Source organism: Meriones unguiculatus, chromosome 1 (assembly GCF_030254825.1).
Source record: "Meriones unguiculatus strain TT.TT164.6M chromosome 1, Bangor_MerUng_6.1, whole genome shotgun sequence".
Taxonomy (NCBI): Eukaryota; Metazoa; Chordata; class Mammalia; order Rodentia; family Muridae; genus Meriones; species Meriones unguiculatus.
In genome coordinates, this window is record NC_083349.1 from 93,911,703 (window position 1) to 93,935,954 (window position 24,252).

The following is a 24,252-nucleotide window of genomic DNA, read 5'->3' on the forward strand; positions in this document are numbered from 1 at the left end:
CTGCCTGCATTATCTTCATCTGTGCAATGAAACCTGGAGGATCCTTTCTCATATTCCGTGAGGAAAGGCATTTACCAAATTACTTGGTAGATCACGTGGGTTGGTTTGAGCTCCTTTTTGATTAGATGGGGGAGGCACGTTGTCATGATCAATCTGGAATATAGGCTTTTCCCATATTTGGAAAAGGGGGGGTTAGCCATCAGTGCAGGGAAACCAAAATGGTCTTGGAAAAGTAGAAATTTTCAACTAAAAGTAGAACAAAATATGTACTGTTTACTGCAAAGCACAGACACAGACACACACACACACAGACACACATACACACACATGCACACATGCACGCACATGCGCACACACTCTCCCTCTCTCTCTCACACACACACACACACACATACACAAATAATAGTGATAATATAGGGAGAAGGGAGGGAGGTTAAGAAAAACCAAAGCTAACCCCATTGACTTTGATGGGAGAGTTGTACATTGGAAATTGTATTTGAATCATAAGGTAACTTCCTGGAAAACTATTTCCTTCTTGCTGAAGTCTGTTCTGGGTTCTGGGTCTTGGGCTTGGGCTCATCAGTGTGACTTGAGGTCTGACTCTGAACCTGCTGTTTTCAAATCTAAAGTAGTCACCATGATGGTAAAACTACAATTAAGAGCTTACGCTGAACAGACAGTACCTGCTTATGGCCCATGTTTTCCATAAGCTGAAATAATCACTCAGACTGAATGAAGAAATGCACAAAATTAGTTGAAATAATTATAAAGGTCTGAGCACATTTATTGTGTAACTTGGAATCACACTTCCATTAACAAATAAGTAGACTGGGCTAAGGCAGAAGGCAAAATGTCTAGGGTAAATTTATTTTTAAAAAACTCAGACACCTGACAGAGTTGGATATTATTTGCATAAGAACAAAATGTGATTGTGTAATCACTGTGTTCTGTATAACTAAATATCAGCGCTGAGTGAACTGAAAACATCAGATATCAAACACACTTTAAGAAAGGCTATTTTCCCCAAGATACTCCAGGATATGTTTATCTGCCAGAGAGTATATACGTGTGTACACATATATATTCCCACATATCGATGGCCAGATCTACCCCAAGAAGTAAGCTAATTGAGCTGTTTGTGTTGATAAACTCCTTTTTCTCCAGACTGTTCCTCTCCGAGCCATAATTATTTGCAATTTGCCTAAGTCGTCCATTTACTGATACGTCAAGCATGAAACAGAGGCAATTCCAGAAAATGGAAATGCTTCTGAAAATCAATCTTTGGGAAATAATGTGGTAGAAGTTACTGTGTGATAGAAGAGTACCTTCTAACTGTCACGTGGAGATGAATATTAATTCGCTGAGGTTAAGGTGGCTTTGTGCTTCATTTGTTGACTTGGCTTAGCCATCAGAAAAGCAGCGCGGCCCAATTACTCCAGCAAAGCTATTTTTTCCCCCTAACAGGAGTTTTATGATTTTTATATACTTACCAGTCAGCACACATAACAATGTCAAAATGTCCTTCCAGTTGAGAGACATCTGTCTCATTATCCCATCGTAAAACGCTTGAGGAGAAAAAGATTTTAAAAATTATACTTAGGGTATTTTTTTAACTTTTGATTTTGAGCTATTAACATTATTTTTTGTGGCACTTGGAATTATTTAAAAGGTATATACAAATTATTTCAAAAGATATAATAAAAAAACCTAGGATATAACTGTCTACTATATTTTATTTTGTCTTTAAATGTAAAAGAGGAAGTATTCTCTACTGAAATGGGAAAGTTGAGTTTTTGCTAGGTTTTACAAGCTTTTGTAGACAAAGTAGATTCTTACCTCAGTTGTTAGAATGATTTCTAACCCTTATCAACAATGAGAAAAAAACTGAAATCAAAACATTCTCCATCTGACTGAAATATGAATTTATAAGGGAATAAAAATTTATAAAAACAAGTCATGTGAAATTTATTGTGCATCTATCTTGCCTGCCATGTCAGTCACATTTCTCATTGATGCAATGAACAATGTGGCAAGATGGAAGGAGAGAATAGCCCACTGTGTGCAGAAGTTCTCAGGCCTTTAAATACACTTAGAGTTCCTCCCTACCGACAGTCCAAAAGGAGGCTCACACATTAAACCTTTCATCGATAACAACAGCTGATAGCATACATCGGGGAACTCTAGCAACACTTACAAAGCAAATCATGTTCTATATTCCCCTCAGTTGATAGCTGCGATGATTAACATTTATCATAATAAAGCATTTTTAAGGATGTTTCTCCCACTCACCAAAACTGTGATTTGTGATACTATATTTTAAAAGTAAATTTCTGCGGCAATTATATTTGCTTATTTGGGCGGAATTTTCGTTTCTTCTGTCTTCCCAGAGACACAGTCATGTTCGAGTAAAAAAATGAGACTTAGCCGTGGTCAGTCCAAAAATTTTTTTCATACACACTGACGGACATAAACAGTAATGACATTCTTAAAGTAGACAAGGTTAAACACATCAACTCATCACCAAGGAGGCTAAGGGCCAGCTGGCCACTCATTCTTTTGACTCACAGTTACTGAGCACCTACTGCATACTGTGTGTCAGGCCCTGTGCTGTGCTCCAGCCTTCTCAGTACAGAGGCAGTCTGGCAAGCCTTCCAGACATGCCAGGGAAGGTTACCTCCTATGACACAAGGGCGAGCTTTACAAATAGCTCTTGTGTTCTTCTACTCCCTAGGCAGAGGAAGAGCCAAGTGACATAGAAGGCCAGCAAATCCCTAAGAGATCAAGGCTTACTTTACTTTTGGATTCCTCAGGAACTCCACATACCCGCCAACACCAGCTTTTCCCGGACTTGGAGGAGAGTGCACCTGCTCAGCCCATAGCAGACACTTGAGGGCCTCAGGAGTTGACAAGTCTGTACACATGATGGTTTAAAATACAGCAGCTGGGAGTAGGCAGAGGCATGAGGATGGTGAGTTTGAGGCTAACCTGGGTACCAGAGCAGGACCTTGTCTCAAAAGACAACAGCATCACGAAGTATAGTTCCATAACAGGTCTTCATAGGTCATAAACTCAATATATTCAACATATATGTTTTGACAGAAAGTATTTAAATCACTCGCAATTTACCCTTTTTGCCAATGACTATTAGATGCTTCTAATTCATATGTGATTACTAAGGTAGGAGAGGACAAAGGGCAGGGCACACTGTGATGGTATTGAACACTGGATTCCTGAGTCACAGCTTCTGTAAAAGAAACCAAAACACCCAATGTGGCCACATGGCCTACAGAACATTTCCAAGGGGCACAGTCCTTGGTTTCCAAGGCTTAGGCCAGGCTGTCTCTCTAACTATGAGCATGAGGTAGAGAGTGGCGGTGGAGTTCAGCTTTGGTACAAGAAACACACACAGGCTCAGACCTTCGTTCTGACCTTTAGTGGCAGTGTGCATCTGCACAGTTGCTCAGCCACACTGGGTCTGTTCTCTGTAGAATGGGGATTAGAATGGCCACTTCCCTGAACTCTTGAAGAGCACCTGATGCTGTACTGTGCGCACACTGCATAACCGAGAATGGTGCCCCCTAGATTTGGTTAGTCCAAATTCTATCTTGGAAAGGCACATGATAACTCATTCCTTCCAATTCTCTTTCTCTCCATGCAGAGACTACCAAATATGGATGGACACACACACACACACACACACACACACACTCACACAAGCCACCTTTTGGCTATGGGAGAAGGACCAATATTTTTAACGTTTGTGTCCAGTTTGTTACAGAACCACGAATTTGCAAAAGTCAGTACAAAAAATTAATGAGTAAATTATATTTTAAAGGGAAAAACAAAACAAAAAATGGCAGTCAACTGGAGAAAATGGGGGTGAGAACCCAGTTACCGAGAAGGTGAGTCAGGAGGCTCACAAGACCAGGGCAAGTCTGGGCAACTCAGCAAGACCCTGTCTCAGGTTTAAAGGGGTGCGGACGGGACTTGAGAGTTACCTCAGTGGCAGAGCCTCTGCCAGGCACAGGACCCTGGGGTCAGTCCTTAGTATCCAAAATAACAAGAACAACTCAACAGCACTCTAAGTCTACTGGCTGCTACACTCATGTTTCTAAAATGTTTACTTTCAGTTCTTAAGCATAGCTTGTTGCATATGCAACCTACAACCTGGCTCCCACCCTTGGACCTCACTGAACAGCCTTGTTTTAAACTTCATCTTTATCAATAAACCCTCACGCACTGTCAGACTAGTCCTTACTATCTTTCCCAGCTTACTTCTAGAAGTTTTTCTGTCCCAACCAGTCCTCAATCTCTCTATCCACAGTCTCCTGATCCCGTCAACGTGGCATTGCCATCCTTCTTTAATGCTTACTTTTCTTTCCTGTCCAGCTTAAATTCCATTTTAGTCAGTACCTTGGGTACATTCTCTACTCCCTCGTTTCTGCCTTCCTTATAGCTGCTGTCCAGATCACTGATTAGTCCAGTCTGTACCCAAGTGCCTGAATATAGCAGCAGACCACACATGCTCCCTTGTCTGCTTCAGAAAAGGGCAGGCCTCCCATGGTATCAAATGAACACAGTGCAGTAAGTTACAAGAAGACTAGGCACAGACCTTTATATCAAGACTGGGCAAGATAACACAGTAGAAGGAAAAGGGTCTCAGGTGCGGGCAAAAGAGTGAGAGACTGCCCCACACTCCACTGTTAGGAGTCGCACAAGAACACAAAGCTACATAACTGTAACATATATCCTGCTTCTTACATTACCCTTGAGACTGCCAATCAGACATGGATGTCCCTAATCTCCCACCAATGCACACAATGCTCCTAGCAGTACCTGCACCCCCCGACTCTGTCTTCTGCCCATTTTCTCACTAATTTCCCTAACCAGGACTTTCTTCTGGAGATCCCCCTTCTCATCTCCTCTAGAATGAGGCTCCAGTAGTTTCCCTTCTCTGTCCATTCCTGCCAGGAGTTTATTCTCTGGATTCTTCCCATCAGTCTTCAGCTGGGCAATTTTTTCCTTTTCATGAACCACCATTTTTGGATGCTACCACACCAGCTACTGCCCTATTGCCAAACTCCTCAAAAATGTTGTTTGTACTTTGTGTCCAGGTCTTCTTCTCTCATTCTCTATTAAGTCTACTTCACTCTAACCAAATTACTCTACCCCAAGTGGTCCATCAAACTCACCCAAGATCTCCACATTGCTGAATCCAAGTCAGTTCTGTCTTCATCCTCCCTTACCTACCAGCCTGAGCTTCAGATCCAACCCCGCCCCCCATCTTAATGCCTGCACTTGGATTTCTCATGGATACCCAAACTTCACAAGTCCAGATTTGAACTCCTAATCCTCTGTCCCTGTATGCTTCATTCATGGTTTTTCTTTACTCGTGTAAATGGGAGATGTACACCTCCTAATCTTTCTAATCCTTTCAAATGGTTCCTCTCCCTGGTGATGTAGCATTCAAATATATGAAGCTATGGGGGGCATCCCTATTCAAACCACCACAGACGTCGATCTTTAAACTCTGGGGCAGCGATGTATTTCCAGTGCCTAGAACAACACACGATAGCTGCTCTGTTAATATAACATCTGAATGAGCACACAGAAGGCATTCAATAACTAGAGGTTGCTGTTCTTAAGTTGTTCTCTGAATATATGTGAAAGCTACTGAAAATGCTTTCTGAAGACTTGTGCTTCCAGCAAAGATGGTATAACAGGGACCTCTTTTACATCTTAACCAAAAATAACTGTAAACAAAAACAATTTTAAAAACATATTTAGAGAGAATACACACACACACATTTCCAAGACATTGGCTAGTAACAACAGTGAATAGTCATTAATCCTTGAGAGAGTATGAATGAATAAAATAAGCCCCACTGTTACCCCAGTGTAACGCCTTTGAGGAGATCCTGGGTTGTAGCAGAGAAAAAAAACTGAGATGGAATCCAGGGACCAGGGAAGCCAAGGTGGCTAGAACAGAGGACCATAAAGAAGAAAGCTGTACAGAGAGAATGCAGGGCTCCGGTGGATGGCTCCCACAGAGCGATCTGTAAGAAACTCTGTGTGTGTGTGTGTGCGCGCGCGTGCATGTAAACTACTTGAGGTTGGGTAAAAACCATATGACAGTGTTGAGAGGACTACACCAGAGGTCATAGGGCAGGGCCAGTGCCTGATTTCAGCACACAGCCCACAAAATCTCAGAATTTACAGCGCTGGCTGAGTGCTCAGAGGGATCTTGCCTCAGAAGTGGGAAATAATTAGTCCTAGAGAAAATGCTGATCTGCCGGATGAAGCAGATTTAAAAAACAAGGGAATGAGTGCCACGTTAATATACTGTATCCCAGAACAAAACTCAAAAATATTTACAGGAATACAAAGACACTCAGATCCCAGTAAGTTAAAATTCGAAATGCTTGGTGTGTAATCAAAGATTGATAGAGAGACAAAGAACATGGGAATTCTATCTAGAACTGACAGAGGTGTCAGACAGTCAAGAAGGGCATTAATTTCTGTATCATAATAGCACGTAGATGTATTTCAAATGTGGTATAGAGACACAGCAGATTTTTTTAAATTTTCTAAAAATTTTAAGATGAAAATACATTATATGAGAAAAATCAAACTAGACTCAATTATCAAGGTTAGAAATTTCAGAGGAAAAGATTAGAGAATTTTAAGACATAGCAATAAAAACTACCCCAACAGGCGCTGACAAGATGACTTGGTATGAAAAGCCGCTTGCTGTCACGCCTGACAATCTGAGTTCAGTTCCCAGAACCCACACGGTAGAAGGAGAGGGCCAATTCTCTCAAGTTGTTGTCTCACCTCTGAGGAGGCTAGTGCATGTACAAATAGACATTAAATAAAGAAACAACTATAAAAAGCTTAAAGCTATCCAAAATAAAAAATACAGAGAAAAAGTTAGTTTTTGAAAATGCAATGAAAGCAAGCTGGGGGACAAATTAAAGTGATTTAATATTTGAATTCTTAAAATCTAGGAAAAGAGAGAAGGCAGAAAACTACTAGAAGAAACAATAACTGAAGACCTTATTAACTTAGTGTAAACTATTAATACAAAGCTGAAGTCATTTCAACAAAGCTCACACGTAAGAAACATGAGGAAAAATACAAGCCACATAATAACCAAACCGACTAAAAGAAGTGCTAATTACAAAGTTTCCAGAGGAAGAAAAGGTGTATCCCAGAGACAGATAAAGAGGATAAGGTCAGACTACAGCACAGCACCAGTCCCCTGGAGGGATGGAGACAATCTACCTAGAATTGTGTGATTATTGGAAATATAGTTCAGAGAAAGAGGGAAGAAGTGCTCTTAGATATTTAAAACAAACAAACAAAAAAGCTGAAAGAACTGATCACCACCAGACCTACACTCCCCCGAAAATATCAAAGAAAGTCCTTTTGGTACACAAAAAATGGTACACGGAGATAGGTAGCCACACAAGGAATGGTGAGGGTCAAGTTAAAAATATGTGTCATAAAAACTGTTTAAATGTACACAGTTAAATATGTGTCATAAATATATGTAGTTAGATATATGTGTCACAGATATGTACAGTTGAGTACATGTGTCATAAAGATTACTTAAACCTCCTTACACTAGGAGGACTAATCAAACAAATACAAACTACTGGGAGGTTTCCAGCATGCACAAACAAGTTGAATGTCAAAGAGCATAAAGATGGGGGCAAGAATGACCATACGATCCTATGATTGTTTCATACCAATATGCAGCGGTATATTGTTTGAGGACAGGTTTTGGTGAGTTTAAGATGTATACAACAGGGGCTGGGAAGATGGCTCAGTGGGAACAGTGACTGCTGTGAAAGCATGAGGACCTGGGTTTGAATCCCCAGCACCCGCATAAAAGTTGGAGGTGCTGACAACATGTGGCTGTAACCCCAGTGTTGGAGGGTAGGCTGGAGACAGGTGGATCTCTAGGCTCACTGGCCAGTGGAGCCCAAATGATGAATCCCAGGTTCAAAACACGCCAGGAGAGAAATCAAGGATGACACACTGTCGTCAACTCCTGGCCGTTAACATGTGCACGGGCCAGCACCCTCTCCCCCAAAAGCTATACTATAAAATCTAAAGCAAGAATCAGAGTAAGGAAACAAAGTGATAGCTAATAAGACAGCATGAGTGGCAAAGCTAGAACAAGGCACACTAATCCAATAGGAGGCAGAGCAAAATGGTTAGGAACTAGATGAGACAGACAGCAAAAAGCTGGGTGCCACAGCTCAGTTATAGAGTAGTAGGGCTCTGGATCAAGCACCAGGGCTTCAAAAAGACAAAAAACAAAGACAAATCTAGGTCCGAGCACACGGGGCTTATATCAGAAGCATTTTATACATAAAAACACACAGGAGTTACAGGTGAAAATGTGGAAAATGACATAGGAATGCTGGTCAAAAGACATTTTAAAAGGATATACATTTTAACCACAGACAGTAGATTTTAGAGTAAAATTATTACTTGGGCTGAAAGACATTGCTTCATCCTGCTAAGGCCAGTTAAGGAGGCTAGCTCTGGGTCTCTCAAGTTTATGCTCTGAGTGACAGAAAGCCCCATGGATAGCAGTGAAGGAACAGATGAAGTCCAGTTACAGTCAGAGATTCTAATATCCCCCTCTCTTTAACTGAACAGTAGATAAAAACTACTGGTATAGATGGCTTTTAATGCTATCAATCAGACAATTTAACTGATAGTTATAGAATATTCCATTTATAGAATTCGTATTCTTTTCAAATAGATCTATTTTGGATCATAATATAAGTCTCAATAAGTTTAGAGGGATCAAGATCATACAAAAAATATTATCCTTGTCCACAATGGAAAAGTGGCTACCAATAAATTAGAAATCAATATGCTATAAAATCTTCAAATATTGAGAAAATAAATATTATACTTATAAATATCCTAGAGCCCAAAATAAACCAAAGAAGAAACTGAAATGCATTTTGAACTGAATAAAACTGAAAATAAAACATGAAAATTTACGGGATGCTACATAGTACTTAGAAGGAAATTAACAGCAATAAATACCTACATTAGAAAAAAATTCATCAAATTAGCAAACTCAGTTTCTAGCCAAGTAAGTTTTAAAAAAGAGTAAAGTAAATTCAACATAATCAAAGAAAGAAAGTAATAAAGATTAGAAGAGAAATGAATAAAACAAACAAAAATGATAGGGGAAAAAAAATCAATGAAACCAAGGTTCTTTGAGATCAATAAAACTGATAATCCTCTAGTCAGACTGGCCAGAAGGAGAAAACAAGGAATACACACGGATATAAAGCAGGGAATACTGATGTCATGGATGATGGAAATGGCATCACTCCAGATTCGAGAGATAAGAGGCACGTATCTCTGGGTCTATATTTCTATATGTACACCTACATCGCTGTCCATAGCACACATATAAACACATACACAGCTATTTATAGTAAGTGGGGGTTTCTCACAAAAATGTAAGAAAGTTATTTTGATATTAAAAACTGATAAATATAATCCACAGCACTAACAAACAGGCCACCTCAAACAGTGCAGAAAATGCATTCAATACAGTCTAACATCTGTTTTTCATTAAAAAATAAAAAAAAAAGGAACAACTCAACAATACAAGATTAGAAATAATTTCCTCAAAGGCCAGCAAGGTGGCTCAGTGTGCAAAGAAATATCTCCCTCAACCTGAAAAACATGATCCATGAGAAGTCTACAGCTAACATCACACTGAGAGATGTGCTTCTTGGTAGACAGCACAGTAATCTATATAGAATGCGCTGTGGAGAGTCAACAAAGCCACTGTTGTGGGTGCAGCAGGCTTGTGGGATTCAAGATCAATATAAGAATCAATTGTATTTCTTTATACAGGCAACAAATAACTGGAAATTGGAATTTCCAATTCTATACCATTTACAATAGCATAAATTTTCAAAATAGCTTAAACATATAAGAGACGTAATTCTCACAAAAGATGACAGAAATTAAATAAGACCTAAATAAATGGAGGCAATTCATATGGGAAGAGAATAAAATATGTTTTGACAACTGGTTATTCATATTTTCAAAAAAAAATAATTTAAATCTATATCTTGCACCACATGTAGAAATTAACTCAAAATAGATCATAAACCCAAATGTAAAACCTATCATTATAAAATGTGTCGATGAAAATATAGGAAAAGATCTTTGTAACCTTGCATTAAACAAAGATTCCTTAGATACACACAAGACACATGACCCATCAAAGAACAAATTGATAAATTAGGTTAAAATTAAAATTAAAAACTTCTGCTCTCTGAAACACAATAAAAGGAAATGAAAAGACAAGCCACAGGCTGAGAGAAAATATTTGTGAATCATCTGATATAGAGTTTATATCCAGAGCACACCAAGGACTCTTAGAACTTGTCAATAATAAGAAAATAAAGCAACCCAATTTAAAAAAAAAATCAGCAAAGCCTTTGAAGAGACACTTCAACAAAGATAAAGACATGAAAATCTATTCAGTAGCCATTAAGGAAATTAAAAGTAATACCCCAATAAATTCCATTATACTCTTAGAATGGTTGTAATTTAAAAGATCAACCACATGGAGAGCTGGACAGAATTTGGAGGGAATGGAAGCTCTCCAACGCTCCGTGGAAACGTAACACAGCCAGCACTTTTGAAAACAGCTTGGCAAATCCCTTAAGAAGTCAAATGGCAGCCTCTATATGGTTTGTTTCTCTGATGGGTATGTACCCTAGAGAAGGCTCTTATCCACATATCCACATATCCACGCTGGTACACAAACATTCTCAGAAGCTTTATCTGTAATAGTCTGACACCAGCAACAAATCAGAGGTCCATCAAAGGATGAAATGATACATTGGTGGTTTGAATGAAAATGGCTCCATAGGCACATAGAGGGTGGTACTCTTAGGAGGCGTGGCCTTGTTGGAGGAGGATATGCATCACTATGGGGTGGGCTTTGAGTCTCAGAAGCTCAAGCCAGGCTTAGTGACTCAAAGTCTCTCTCTGCTGCCTGCGGATCCAGATGCATAACTCTCAGCTCCTTTTCCACACCATGTCTGCCTGGACGCTACCATGCTTCCTACCATGACAGCAATGTACTAAACCTCTAAAACTCTAAGCCAGCCCCAGTTAAAGTTTTCCTTTGTAAGAGTTGCTGTGGTCACTGTGTCTCTTCACAGCAACAGAAACCCTAACTAAGACAGATGTGTAAGTCCCATACACAATGGGGTTCAAATGAAGAGTAGAGAGCAAAGAAGTGGCAGAGATGGGTTCATGTAAGATATAATCAGGAGCCTGACTGATTTCCTAAAGTAGAACATGCATTTGTAAAAATGGCTCAAACCAAGCAGCTGAATTATGTCCAAGTCCTTCTTGTGATTCTCTTGAAAGCAAAGTAAAGTTTTTGTTGTTTCTATTTTTTATCACAATATAAAAAATCCTATGTTTTTATTTTGTTACAGTTTTTCAGATAGACATATTTGAAAACCCACCTTTACAGAACTTCCCATGTTTTAGAAAAACCACAAAAGCCATAGACGTGGAAGCCCGGTAGGCCACACCACGAGAAGATGTATATCCACAGAAAGAGCGCATGGGTTTTGTAGTTAGAGAGCTTTGAGTTCAAGTACCAGCATCCTCCTACACACTAAAGAAGCTGAAGATGCTCTGGGCATCGTTGCCTTCACCTGTCAAATTGAGCCAGCCGTTTATTTACTAGAGGACTCTGAGCACTGGTTGAGGGCTGGGGATGTAGCTGAATGACAGAGAACTTGACTGACATCTAGGAGGCCCTCTGTCCAACCCCTAAACTCAAAACAAACAAACATAATATAGGCTCCCTGCCAAAGCACATGAGACAATAGATTATTAGCACATATAAAAGCATTGCTTCTAAAAAACGTATAGTGTAAGTGCTCAAAAATATTAATTTTCCTTTCCTTACACTTGCATTAACGCATCATCCATCTCTTTTTTTTTTCTGGTTTTGAGTTTAAGGTAGTAACACAAAATGTAGTCAACTTCTAGAAAGAGTTTTGCATCACCTTGTGAAAAAAAATCATGGTCAAAGAATTCCACGGAAAACCTTTCTCAATTTTGAAAAATGTCAAACTTCATGTGGCCTGGGCTCACCCTAATTTGCAGAACATGACCATGACATTTTTTTATAATTATATTTATTTTTATTAATTACAGTTTTTTCACTTTGTATCCCCCCTGTACCTCCCTTCCTCCTCCCCTTCCCTCTGACCCTAGTCTATCAGGTCTCATCTCATCAGGAGTGGCTGCATTGTCTTCTTCTGTGGCCTGCTAAGGCTGCTCCCCCCTCAGGAATTGGTGATCAAAGAGCAGGCCAATCAGTTCATGTCAGAGACAGTCCCTGTCCCCATTACTATGGAGGCCACTTGGATACTGAACTGCTATAGGCTACTTCTGTGCAGGGGTTCCAGGCCATCTCCATGAATGGTCCTTGGCTGGAGTATCAGTTTCAGAAAAGACCCCTGTGCCCAGACTTTTAGGATCTGTCACTGTCCTTGTGGAGCTCCTATCCTCTCCAGGTCTTACTATCTCCTACTTCTTTCATAAGATTCCCTGCACTCTGCCCAAAGTTTGGCTATGAGTCTCAACATCTTCTTCAATACCGGGCAGGGTAGAGCCTTTCAGAGGCCCTCTGTGGTAGGCTCCTGTCCTGTTCCTTGTTTTCTCCCTCCTCCAATGTTCATCTTCTTTGCCTTTCTGAATGGGGATTGAGCATCTTAGCCAGAGTCCTCCTTCCTGATTAGCTTCCTTAGGTGTACAGATTTTAGTATGTTTATCCTATATTTTATGTCTAGTATCCACTTATGAATAACTATATACCCTGTGTGTCTTTCTGCTTCTGGGATACCTCACTCAGGGTGATCTTTTCCAGTTCCCACCATTTACCTGCAAATTTCATGATTTCCTTGTTTTTTATTGCTGAGTAATATTCTATTGTGTTGATGTACCACAATTTCTGTATCCATTCCTCAACTGAGGGGCATCTGGGCTGTTTCCAGCTTCTGGCTATTACAAATAAAGCTGCTACAAACATGATTGAGCAGATGTCCTTGTTGTATACTTGAGTGTCTTTTGGATATATGCCTAGCAGTGGTATAGCTGGATCTTGAGGAAGCGTTATTCCTAGTTGTTTGAGAAAGCGCCAGATTGATTTCCAAAGTGGTTGTATAAGTTTACATTCCTACCAGCAATGGAGGAGGGTTCTCCTTTCTCCACATCCTCTCCAGCATATGTTGTCACTTGAGTTATCTTGGCCATTCTGATGGGTGTAAGATGAAATCTCAGGGTTGTTTTGATTTGCATTTCCTGGTGATTAAGGATGTTGAACATTTCTTTAAGTGTTTCTCTGCCATTCGATATTCCTCTATTGAGAATTCTCTGTTTAGCTCTGTTCCCCATTTTTTAATTGGATTACCTGATTTGTTGCTGTTTAACTTCTTGAGTTCTTTATATAATACTGGATATTAGCCCTCTGTCAGATATAGGGTTGGTGAAGATTCTTTCCCAATCTGTAGGCAGTCGTTTTGTTTTGGACATTTTTTATGCTAAAGAGGCAGTTTTTGTGAAGTGTGGTGGCATATGCATTTAATTCCATCATTATGGAGACAGCAGCAGGAGCATTGCTTCAAGTATGGTATGATGTCAGCCTAGACTACAGGGTGAGTTGGGGTTAGCTTGGACTACATACATAAAGACCATGTCTCAAAATGAAAAAAGAAGTTTCTTGTGTATTTGCAAAAGTAGCGTTCTAACAGAATTCTTTTTCTAAAACATTTTTAAAATACCTTTAATTATGTGGAGGTGTATATGCACATGAATGCAGGCCCCCATGCAGACCAGAGGAATTGGATCCCTGGAGCTAGAGTTACAGATGTCTGTGAGCTGTTTGATGTGGGTGCTGCAAACTGAACACAGCTCCTCGGTAAAGAACAGCAAGTGCTCTTAACTGCTGAGCTATCTCTCACAGCTTCTGATAGTGTCTGAGTTCTCTCCCATCAGCAGGGGAGGCAGCAGCCTTCTCTGAATGGACATGACAGACACTCTTCTTTAGAGGAATCTGCAGGCCCTTCCTGCAGTTTCATTCATCTCACCTCTCCACGACTGTGTTGTCATAGCTTGCCATAGAGGACTTACTCAAGTCATTGATAATGACTTCTGGCTTGCTGCTGTTCTTCTAAACAACTTACTTGCCACTTGTCCCTCCATCCTGGCCCCCTTTATAGACTTTAAACTGCCATGGGGTAAAAGGGTCTATAATAAAGTCTCCTACACACTTAGGGAAAAAGACAATATCTGAATCTAGGACTTATAACTCACCCCAGAACTTTAGTAGCGCCTCACTGGATGCCAAGAACAAAAACGCAACGTGGATCCGATTTAGAGTTACAAAATTATTACTGCCCTAGAGGACACAGGGTCTACTTGGAAGATAAGACACTTGAAAGAAGCACAGAACTGCAGATGGCCAGAAGGATCTACACTGAGCCTAATCCTGAGCACCTGGATGTGTAAGGGGCAGTATCCAGGAGGGAGAACTGTGTAGGATTTTCAGATAGGACTTGGACAGGGAGAGAGGAGGATGTAAGATGCATTAGACATTCCAAGAGGCAACGGTTCAGAGGCTGTGATGGCAACAGTGCCAGGACCTCCTAGGGTATACCAGATGCCCATCCTCAGTAGAGAGGCTTACTGAAAGCCTGATAGCCAAAACCATCTCTCCCCTCTTCTTCATCTGCTTCTCCCTTCCTACTGTCTTAATATATATACATATATATATATACACACACACACACACACACATACACTTTACACATACACTTTATATATATACACACACACACATACACTTTACACATACACTTTATACACACACACACACACACACACATAGTGTTACCCTTCCTGTGTCTTGGACACTAATCCCTCTTCTTCCCTCTCTGTAACTTGTGTTCAAATTGACCAGGTATAAGACATTTCAGTTTGTTAAAATTATTTGCCAAACTGAAACTCAAGCTTTTCTGATATTGTGTTTCTTTGGGTGGGGCCCATAGTTGTGTTTCTGACATGATTCCTGGATCTGTAGATGATGTGGGGAAAACATGCTTTGAGAAGCACTAAGTGAAGTCATTGCTCCAACAAATGTCCAATCACCACCCCCCCGCCCCCGGCTTGCTTGTGCACATACTTACCTCTTCCCTTGAGGCAGCTTCCTCTCCTCTGCACAGTCTCTGCCTTCCTTTTTGTCACTGACATTCTTGTGGGGACAGACCCTTACCATTTCACTGCTTGTGGGGTCACCTTACTCACAGTAACAAACTGACGTTCCCCTCTGCACCTCCAGGCCGGCTGACTACCCTCTTTCTTCAAATAAAACACCACTTCCACCTGGAACAATCGCTCCTGCTCTCACCCCCTTCTCAGCACCCCTTCCTAGACTCCCTAACCTCTCCAGAACAGACATTTCCCAGGACTCTGCCTTTCCAAGCAACATTCCAATTCTCAGGCAGGCTCCTACCTCTTGATCTTCATCTCCAAATCTCCCAGCGTGTTTTTGAGCTTCTGTACCTAACCTCTAGCTGCTGTCACCCATGGGTTTTACAACCACAGCAGAACTGTTCTCTCTTCTTTTCTTGCTACCCACTTGCAGTCCTTTTTCTTGAGTGGCTCTAGATTTGCTTATTCAGGCCTGGACCACCCCTTTCTCTCACCTGGAATCATTGTAATGGCCTCAAAAACGATAAAATACAAAAGAAGACCTTTCATTCCCATAGAAAACACCAACACAGGAAGTGAATGTATCTTTCTTCATCGTGACGAGGCAAACATGCCGTGGCCACCACCCAGACCAAGAGCGCAGCTGCCCGACACCTCCCGCCATGCGCTTTGTACCACCCTAGCCTAGTGTCTTCTCTCCTCTTCCCTTTTCTTTTCTTTCCTTCCTTCTTTTCTCTCTTTCCTTGTTTTGATTTTTCTGAGACTGAGTCTTGATACATAGTCCAGACTGGACTCCAACTCACTTTGTAGTCAAAACTCGTGATTTTTCTGCCTTACGCACCCGAATGCTGGGATTGTATGTAGTCATCTCTTCTCTTGGCTATAGAGTGACATTTACTCCTGTGCATGAGCACCTGCATGTATCTGAGTACCATGTACATACCTTGTGCATGGGGAGTCCAGAAGAGGATACTGGATTCCTTGGAACTGGTTGTGAGCTGCCGTGTGGGTGCTGGGAATGAAACCTGGCTGCTCTGCAAGAGCATCAACTACTCTTAATAGCCCCAAATAAGGACTTTCAACCAGTTTGTCTCTCTTTAGCCTTTCGTAATTCATCAGAAATAATTAATTTTCTTGGACATATCTTTTCTACTCCTATATCTTCAATTATTTCCTTCCTGGTTTTATACCTCAAAAATCCTGTTTCAACTGCTTTTCTTCCCTTGCCCTTTCCTTACAAAAGCACAGGTCAGTAGATGTCTCCTCCATGAAATAGTTCACTCCCCCCGGCCCCCAATCTGATCTCTTTAGACTTACTCACACTTACATATTGGGGGCTGGTCTATTATTTGTCCAAATATCTTGAGCTTTGCAAACATAGAGCTTTGCAAACTTTGCCTTACTCATCTTCATATCCTCTAGAAGGCCAAAGTAACTATGGAAGGCACTAAATTCTATTTTATTGCATTGAACTGAATAAACAAATCAGACTAAAAATGTTAACAAAATTGTTTCCATATTGTGGCAGTTTGAAAGAGAATGGCTACCCCAGGCCCATATGTTTGAATGCTTAGTCCTCAGTTAATGGAACTGTTTGGGAAGAGTTATAAGGTGTGGCCTTGTTGAAGGAATCGTGTCACTGGGAGTGGGCTTTGAGGTTCCAAAGGTCTACTCCAGGCCTATTGTCTCTTTCTCTGCTTGCTGCCTGCAGACCAGAATGTAATGTTCTCAGCAAGAGCTCAGTACCATGCCTGTCTGCTTCCTGCCATGATGATCACGGATAACCCTCTAAAAGTATAAGCAAGGCCCCAAGTAAATGCTTCCCTTCATCAGGTGCCTTGGTCACAGTGTCGCTTCATAACAACAGAATAATAACTAAGATGCATACCAATATTTTTAAAGAAGTTTGTAAAACACATTACACTCTCCCTCCTCCTTCCTCTCTTTCTCTCTCTCACACACACAAGAGAGAGTATGACAATGCTATAAAAAAAAAGGTGAGCATATTTCTCGATTTCCATTTTCTCACTTAGTCTGTCATTATTGTTTCTTTACCAAGACAGTGTGAGCAGTTGAGACAGTAAGACAGGACAATTCATTGATGTAGACTGTCATTAGTATCAAGGGATTTCTCCATTTCCCCAATAACCTTTAGTCACTATGACAATGAAACAAAAATATTTCACACAGTTACAGACAGAGTGTAGAGGCAGAAAGTCTACCTCTACTTAGGACCTTCTTGCTAAGTTATCTTATAGTCTTTTCTACCTCTGATGTGTACTTTTTAACTAAGGCTGAGGTGCAGACTAATAGCTAATCAGAATTATTCTCTGATTTATACTGTTCTCTCTAGTCCACTGTGGGGAGCACAGGCCTCAAGCAAAATGTCCTAGGGACAAGCAGAGGACAGCTACAGATTTACATCTGCATTTTCAGTTTACTAATCTGAGCAATAATCTCAGGATAAAAATGGGCTTATCCAAGTATGATCTGCGCTCTAGATATATGAGAATCAACTGAGGACATCGTTTAGATGTCATATTTGAGAGACTGGACTCTGTGGAATGGCTAAGCTAGGTTTGTGTGAGACCTGGAAAACTGCACATTAAAAATAAGTTGCCAGAGGAAATTCTATGAGAATGGGTCATGGACCACTTTGGAAAACACTGCCCCAAAAGGTGTCTATATAGCATTAGAGTTAGAGTGTTCTTTAGCTACAAGTCTTGGTTTTAGTTCCAAGCATAAGATTTATTTCCAAAGGGGACTTATAAAGAACATGTCACTCCAGGAAAATAAAAGACATACTTGACTTTTAGGTATTAGGGATCAAACCCAGGGCCACTCATATGCTAAGTACTCACTCTGCCACTGAGATACACTGCCCAGCTTTAAGATTTTATTGAAAGCATTTCTCTTAGCTAAAGGGAAGAAGAGTGATAGCACGGAAAATTAAAACAGGATGTCATGTAAACAAATTTCTTCTGAGATTACTTAACTAGCTCATTGATTTTTATCATGACATGATTATATTTCTACACAAGGAATAAGGCTTAGGGAAAGAGCAAATGAAAGTAAAATTAGATCTTGGTGAATTTTCTACTACATAAGAACAAACTGCAGACAACGAAGAGCTATCTGTGAATCAGGGCTCAGTTTTTAAAAAAGTTTATGACATCTACAACTTACAGGAGAATAGAGTAGATGGTATACATGTGTGTATGTGTATATGTGATTGTTTAGCACATACACATGTAGTAGAAGCCAGAGGACAACCTCGGTTTTTTTGTTTGTTTTTTTGTTTGTTTGTTTTGTTGAGATGGGCTCTTTCATTGGCCTGGAATCTACCAGAGGTAGGCTAGGCTAACTGGCCAGTGAGTCCCAGAGATCTGCCCATCTCTGCCTCTAGAGTGCTGTGATTATGAGGGTTTATGTGAGTTCTGGAGATCAATTCAGGTCCTGGTGCTCACAAGGTCAACGGTTTATGAATGAGTCATTTCCCTGCCTAGAATAAGCTTTAATGAATGGAAGCCTTCAAAAGTGGGAAGCACAGCAGAACTTAACAAGAATCTCAAAGACAGCCTTCATTCTGTAGTTCTCAGTCGAGGTTTCCAGAGCAGCAGCAGAGCTGTAACCAGGGTCTGTGACCCAGGAAGCTCTATGGATGATCCTGGTTCCAAAGTTTGGGATCTTGTTCCAACTTAATGCTTAAATGTTTCTGGACAGATTTAAAAACACACAAAAGGAAAAGAAAAGAAAGAAAGAAGTGGTGGCACACACTTTGATCCCAGTACTCAGGAGGCAGAGGCAGGAGGCTCTTTGAGTTCGAGGCCAGCCTGGTCTCTAGAGTGAATTCCAGGGCAGTCAGGGCAACACTGTCCTACCATAGAAAAACCAACCTACCAACAATCAACCAAACAAACAAACCCTCATCTCAGCTATGTTTACCTGGAATTTAGCTGAAATAAAGTCATTTTAGTCCAAAAGGAAGACCGATTTATCTAACATCCAGACCCCATGTTGGTAACCAGTATATTCTGCATTATTTAGAGAAGGCAGGTCTTGGGATGAAAAGTACTAATGACTTAATTACATTCTTTATCTCAAATACCTACAACTTCACGAATATGACAGCTGATTGAGCAAGCGACAACAAAATACTACAAATAATGAATCGGAAATTATAAGCATGTGCCATTTGCTATAGCGAATTATTACATTTTTGTGTTTTTATTTCTTTTTCAGATTTACATCCTTTCATTTCCACTGTTTTATTAATACAGGAATTTGTTATTTCCTGACACTATAACTCAAACTGTCACAGACAAAATGGTGGAGCAAAAGCTGTTCTGCTTTAGAACTGTGAGCACTATGGACAGCTCACAAAGAGGAGGTGGTTCCGGATGGTATGGTAACCCGTGGGTATAGGCACCAGCTACGCAAGCCTACCCACTCGGGTTCCGTCCCCGGAGCACATGCAAAATTGTGAGGCACAGCGGTACATATCCTTGGCCTCAGCATTCCTGATATGAGTTGGGATATAGAGACAGATGAACTACCGGGAGCCTGAGGATCAGCTAGTATGAAGCACAGTAGAAACGGCAGAGAAGACCAGGCATGGGCAGGGCGGAGGGAGAGAACCAACTTCCAAGAGTTGTCTTCTGACCTTCACAAGCTTATAGTGTCATCTGTGAGCCTGCAGTCACCACACACACACACACACACACACACACACACACACACACACACCAGCAGCAGCAAAAGCACATCAAGACAACTCACACACTATGAACAAGAAACTAGAAAGGCAGATGTATTTTACTGCTAAAATGCTGTTAATGGTCATAGGTATAGGTGGAAAGAGAAAAAATTTGATTATCTCCACAGATGCTGCCCAGACATCTGATAAAGTTGCATATTTTTTATATAATAAAAACTCAAAACAGGAACCAGTGAATAAATGCCCCAATTGAAAGCCGGAAGCATGCTCAATGGTGAACTATTGCAGGCTTCCAAACACAGTCACCAAGTGCTCATCATGGTGGGTGTTTTCATCAAATAATATTACACACGAGAAGAAGTGAAAGAATCAGAAAGCTTAGCCAAGTGCACACCTTTAATCCCAGCACTTGGGAGGCAGAGGCAGGCTGATCTCTGGGAGTTTGAGGCCAGTCTGTTCTACTGAGTGAGTTCTAGGACAGCCAGGGCTACAAAGAGAAACCCCGTACCAAAGGAAAAAAAAAATCAGAAAACTGAAAAACTGATCATCACTCGAAGACTGAACACGTACCACACAGAACCCTACAACCTCTATGTCTCTCTATGCAAATGAACTTAACTAGTTAGGAAATACAGTGTCAAATGAAACAAAGCAATTCACAAACTAGGTGTAGTCATGCACAAGTATAATCCCAGCACTTGGGAGGTAAAGCAGAAGGACAGGAGTTCAAGGTCATTGCTGGCTATGTAGTGAACTTAAGGTTACATGATGCTCTGTCTTAAATGAATAAACAGTAAGAATGAATGAAAGAAAGAACGGAAAATATAATGGAAGCAGAGATTCTATTTAAAGGCCCAACAAAAGTTTCCAGAAATAAAATGAGCAAGTGAACTGGAAATGCAGTGAGACATCTTAGAAAGAAAGCTCCTCATTATTGAATAGGAAGACTCAGAGTTTTTAAAATGTCAAGGTTTTTCTAAAATTTTCTAATCTCACAATGAAAATGCCAATGTTGGAAAATTGCCAACAAAACTTCTAGAAAAAAAAAAAAGGAATGAAACCAAGGGGTTGGCCTTAAAAGATTATGAAAATGCATGCCTATAAGTGGACACAAAGTCCACTTCTGAGAGTGTCTCACATGTGTGGCACAGGAACAGTTGTGCCTCTGGAGCATCTGTAAGAGCGGAGCACTGAGCATCAGTGCCCATTGTTCAGCTGAAGTTAGATTAGTGTTTCAGAACAGTCTGCCATGGAGTCACTCTCAAGTGTCTTGAAGATGGTCTCTTTCCTCTTTTAAGTGCGCTCCTTGGAGAATAAAGAGATTTTCATTGGCGTGTATTTATTTTGTGTGGCTCTGAAGGTGTGCGTGCATGTGAGTGCACGGGCATAAGAAAGGCAGGGGACAGCCTGGGTGTCACTCCTCAGGTGTGTTTTCATTGTGTTTTGTGAGACAAGAGTCCCTCACTAGGCGCTCACAGATGTGCCTGGCTGGCCAGTGAGGCACAGAGAACCACCTGTCTTCACTTCCCCTGGGATCATAAGAGCACGCCTCAGCTGGGCATTGGAGGCAGAGGCAGGCAAATCTCTTGAGTTTGAGGCCAGCCTGCTCTACAGAGTGTAGAGTTTCCCTCCAGGACAGCCAGGGCTACACAGAGAAGCCCTGTCTCAGGAAACCAACCAACCAAACAAACAAAAAAAGAAGGATGCCTCTGTGCTCCTCCAACCCCCACAAGGGTCCCAGGGATCAAATTCAGCTCCTCATGCGTATTATATACCAAGCAGTCTATCAAGTGAGCTTGTCCACAGGCCTAGATAAATTCTTTCTATAAGAGTGAATTTTGAAAAGGAAGAAGAGTTGTTGCTTCAAGTAGGAGGCATTTCCTCAGGGAATGCAGCAGTCTGCCCATGCATATGTGACTGTTGGCATACTGTCTGGCCCGTTTCTTGGTATGAGATCCTGCCCTTAGCAATGAGTAGGGACCAGAAAGTTCAAAGAATCAATACAATGCTATCTTAGAAGAAAAGGCCTCGCTTTTTAACTTACTGCAGTTTAGGAGTGCCCCTGAAAAACTGTCCCCAAATGTTAAAGTCTGGCTCCTTCTCATTAAAAAAGGATTGTATCAAAATCTGTAAACATTGGTTAACATTCTGGGGGATGCTCTCATCAAGGTAAAACTGATCTAGTAAGGCCCGGGGTTCCTCCACAAACTTAGCAAGGAAGCTACAATGCTAACTGAGCAGAAAGGACTGCACATGGCAACTTCATTTTCTTGTATGCCAGATAACAAAGAAGGGGATAGGAGCACAGCATTTCTAGAATTCTCTGCACCTCTCAAGATTCTGTTACCCTAAAACTCACTAACAGGTATATTTTATCAGAAATTTTCTCAAAGAGCCCTCAGCTCCCTTATCTCAGTTACCTTCTCCTAACCTTCCTCTTCAACCTGACAAAGAGCAGATAAATGCCTACTCACGCTGTCAGTTTGTCTGCAGACACTGCACATGCCCGCCCGAGAAGCCATCCTGAAATGAAAGCCACTATCTGATGGAGAAGCTGCTGTCTGACTCTCAGGGGTTTGACTTTTCTTCCACTAAAAATTGTTCAGTTCCCTAAACCTTACGGATCCACGTCTTTTAAATACAAACCCTAAAAGCTCTCACGCTCTGGGGAGTACATACACTGATTACTTCAGGGAATGAAGAAGACCTATTAAACAGAATCCTTGTCTTCAAGAAAATCAGCTGCCTCCCTCCCTAGCGTGTCAACTGCAAGAAGGTGCACACGGACTTCCTGGGTGCAGTCTGTAACCCACTGTGTCACTGGCACTCAGACAGCGCTTGGAGAACAGAAAGTGATCAAGATACCTGTCAGCAAAGGAACAGACCAATATGCAAGGAGACGACCAGCATACTTTAGCACTAACCACGTGTGTGTCATTCGACTGAGGTATGAGTCCAAGACCAAAAGCAGTTAAAAAGAACAGAATGAGATGAAACAGGCAGAGTGGACAGACGGAATGAGTCATTCAGAAGGACGGATTTAGATGGACAAATAGGGGATGAGCTTGATGAAGCGTGTTAAGAATGATAAGATGCTATGCCTGGGTGGTGTCCCCTGAAGGCCTGTGTGCTAACGTTTGGTCCCCAGCATGGTAAAGGTGGTGGGGCCTGTAGGAAGCGGGGCCTGGTGGGAGGCCTTAGGTCACTGGGACATGCCTTTGAAGCATAATATGGGATCCTGCACCCCCTCTTTTTCTTTTTCTTCCTGACCATGGGGTGAGCAGTACGGTCCGCCATATGCTTTCTGCCATTGCTGTGTGTCGCAACCCTCAGGGACCCAGAGCAATGCAATCACCCATTGGATAGACCCTGCAAAAAGGTAAGCCACGAATAAACTTTTGTAGATAGAAACATGTTTTTGTTTTGGTCCCAGGTGTGGGATGTGGGACTGATTTAGATGGTCCACAGCAGCAGACTATTTGCTTCGTGCGGGCTCTGAGAGGAGCTCTTTGCCAGCTGCAGAGTTTAAATCTGAGGACTGTGGAGAGAGAATAAATGCCAGAACCCAGAGAGTGAGAAGATTCAAGAAAGAACAAAGCTGCTCCTGCTTCCCCCTTGCTGTTCCTGGTTACTGTTGTGACACAAGAGGTTGGAGATCTCCTGAAAAGAGGACTGGACTGGCTCCAGGGAACCCAATGACTCTAACCAGCAGGAAGCAGCTAAGAAAGAACTGTGCCCCTTCTCCTACTCTTTTTCTCTCCTACCTGATGTTGGGGTGTTGGAAGGGATTGGGGTGGAATAGGGAGAAAAAGATGTAAGAAACATAAATAAAAGAGTTAAAGAAAAAACCAACTAATGCGAACAATAAACCTTTTTCTCTGTATAAGAATGTCGTAGGTCTTGTGATAGTGACAGAGAGTAAACACAGGAGGTATGGGCCCTGGAAGTAGAAGGTCAAGGCTGGGAATGTGGAGGATGGATGGGATGGGGAGAGGCAGGGCAGAAAGCCTGGAAAAGGTAACAACTGGATCCTGGTTGGTGGGGATATACATCTAAAAACAATTTTTCATCACTCCAATTTTAACGTCTACAGGAAACAGACTACAGGGCAGGCACAGATCTTAGGCAGGAACAGAGATGGTGCTACTGGCTGACCCTGCTGTCCCACACATAGGTAAGAAATCCTAAAAACAAGTTGACTAGTTCACAAAACACATGTAGCTTAATGAGCAATAGTA

The 24,252-nt window shown here is 41.3% G+C and overlaps 1 protein-coding gene across 2 annotated transcripts in view; it reads right to left on the minus strand.

Moving 5' to 3' along the window:
- Camkmt (calmodulin-lysine N-methyltransferase) overlaps window positions 1-24,252 on the minus strand; it is a 351,318-nt gene that overhangs the window by 24,133 nt on the left and 302,933 nt on the right. For both annotated transcript variants that reach the window (XM_060363563.1, XM_021652698.2), the window contains one exon: window positions 1,491-1,565. In XM_060363563.1, the coding sequence (XP_060219546.1) occupies window positions 1,491-1,565 (75 nt within the window). The remainder of the gene's footprint in view (window positions 1-1,490; window positions 1,566-24,252) is intronic.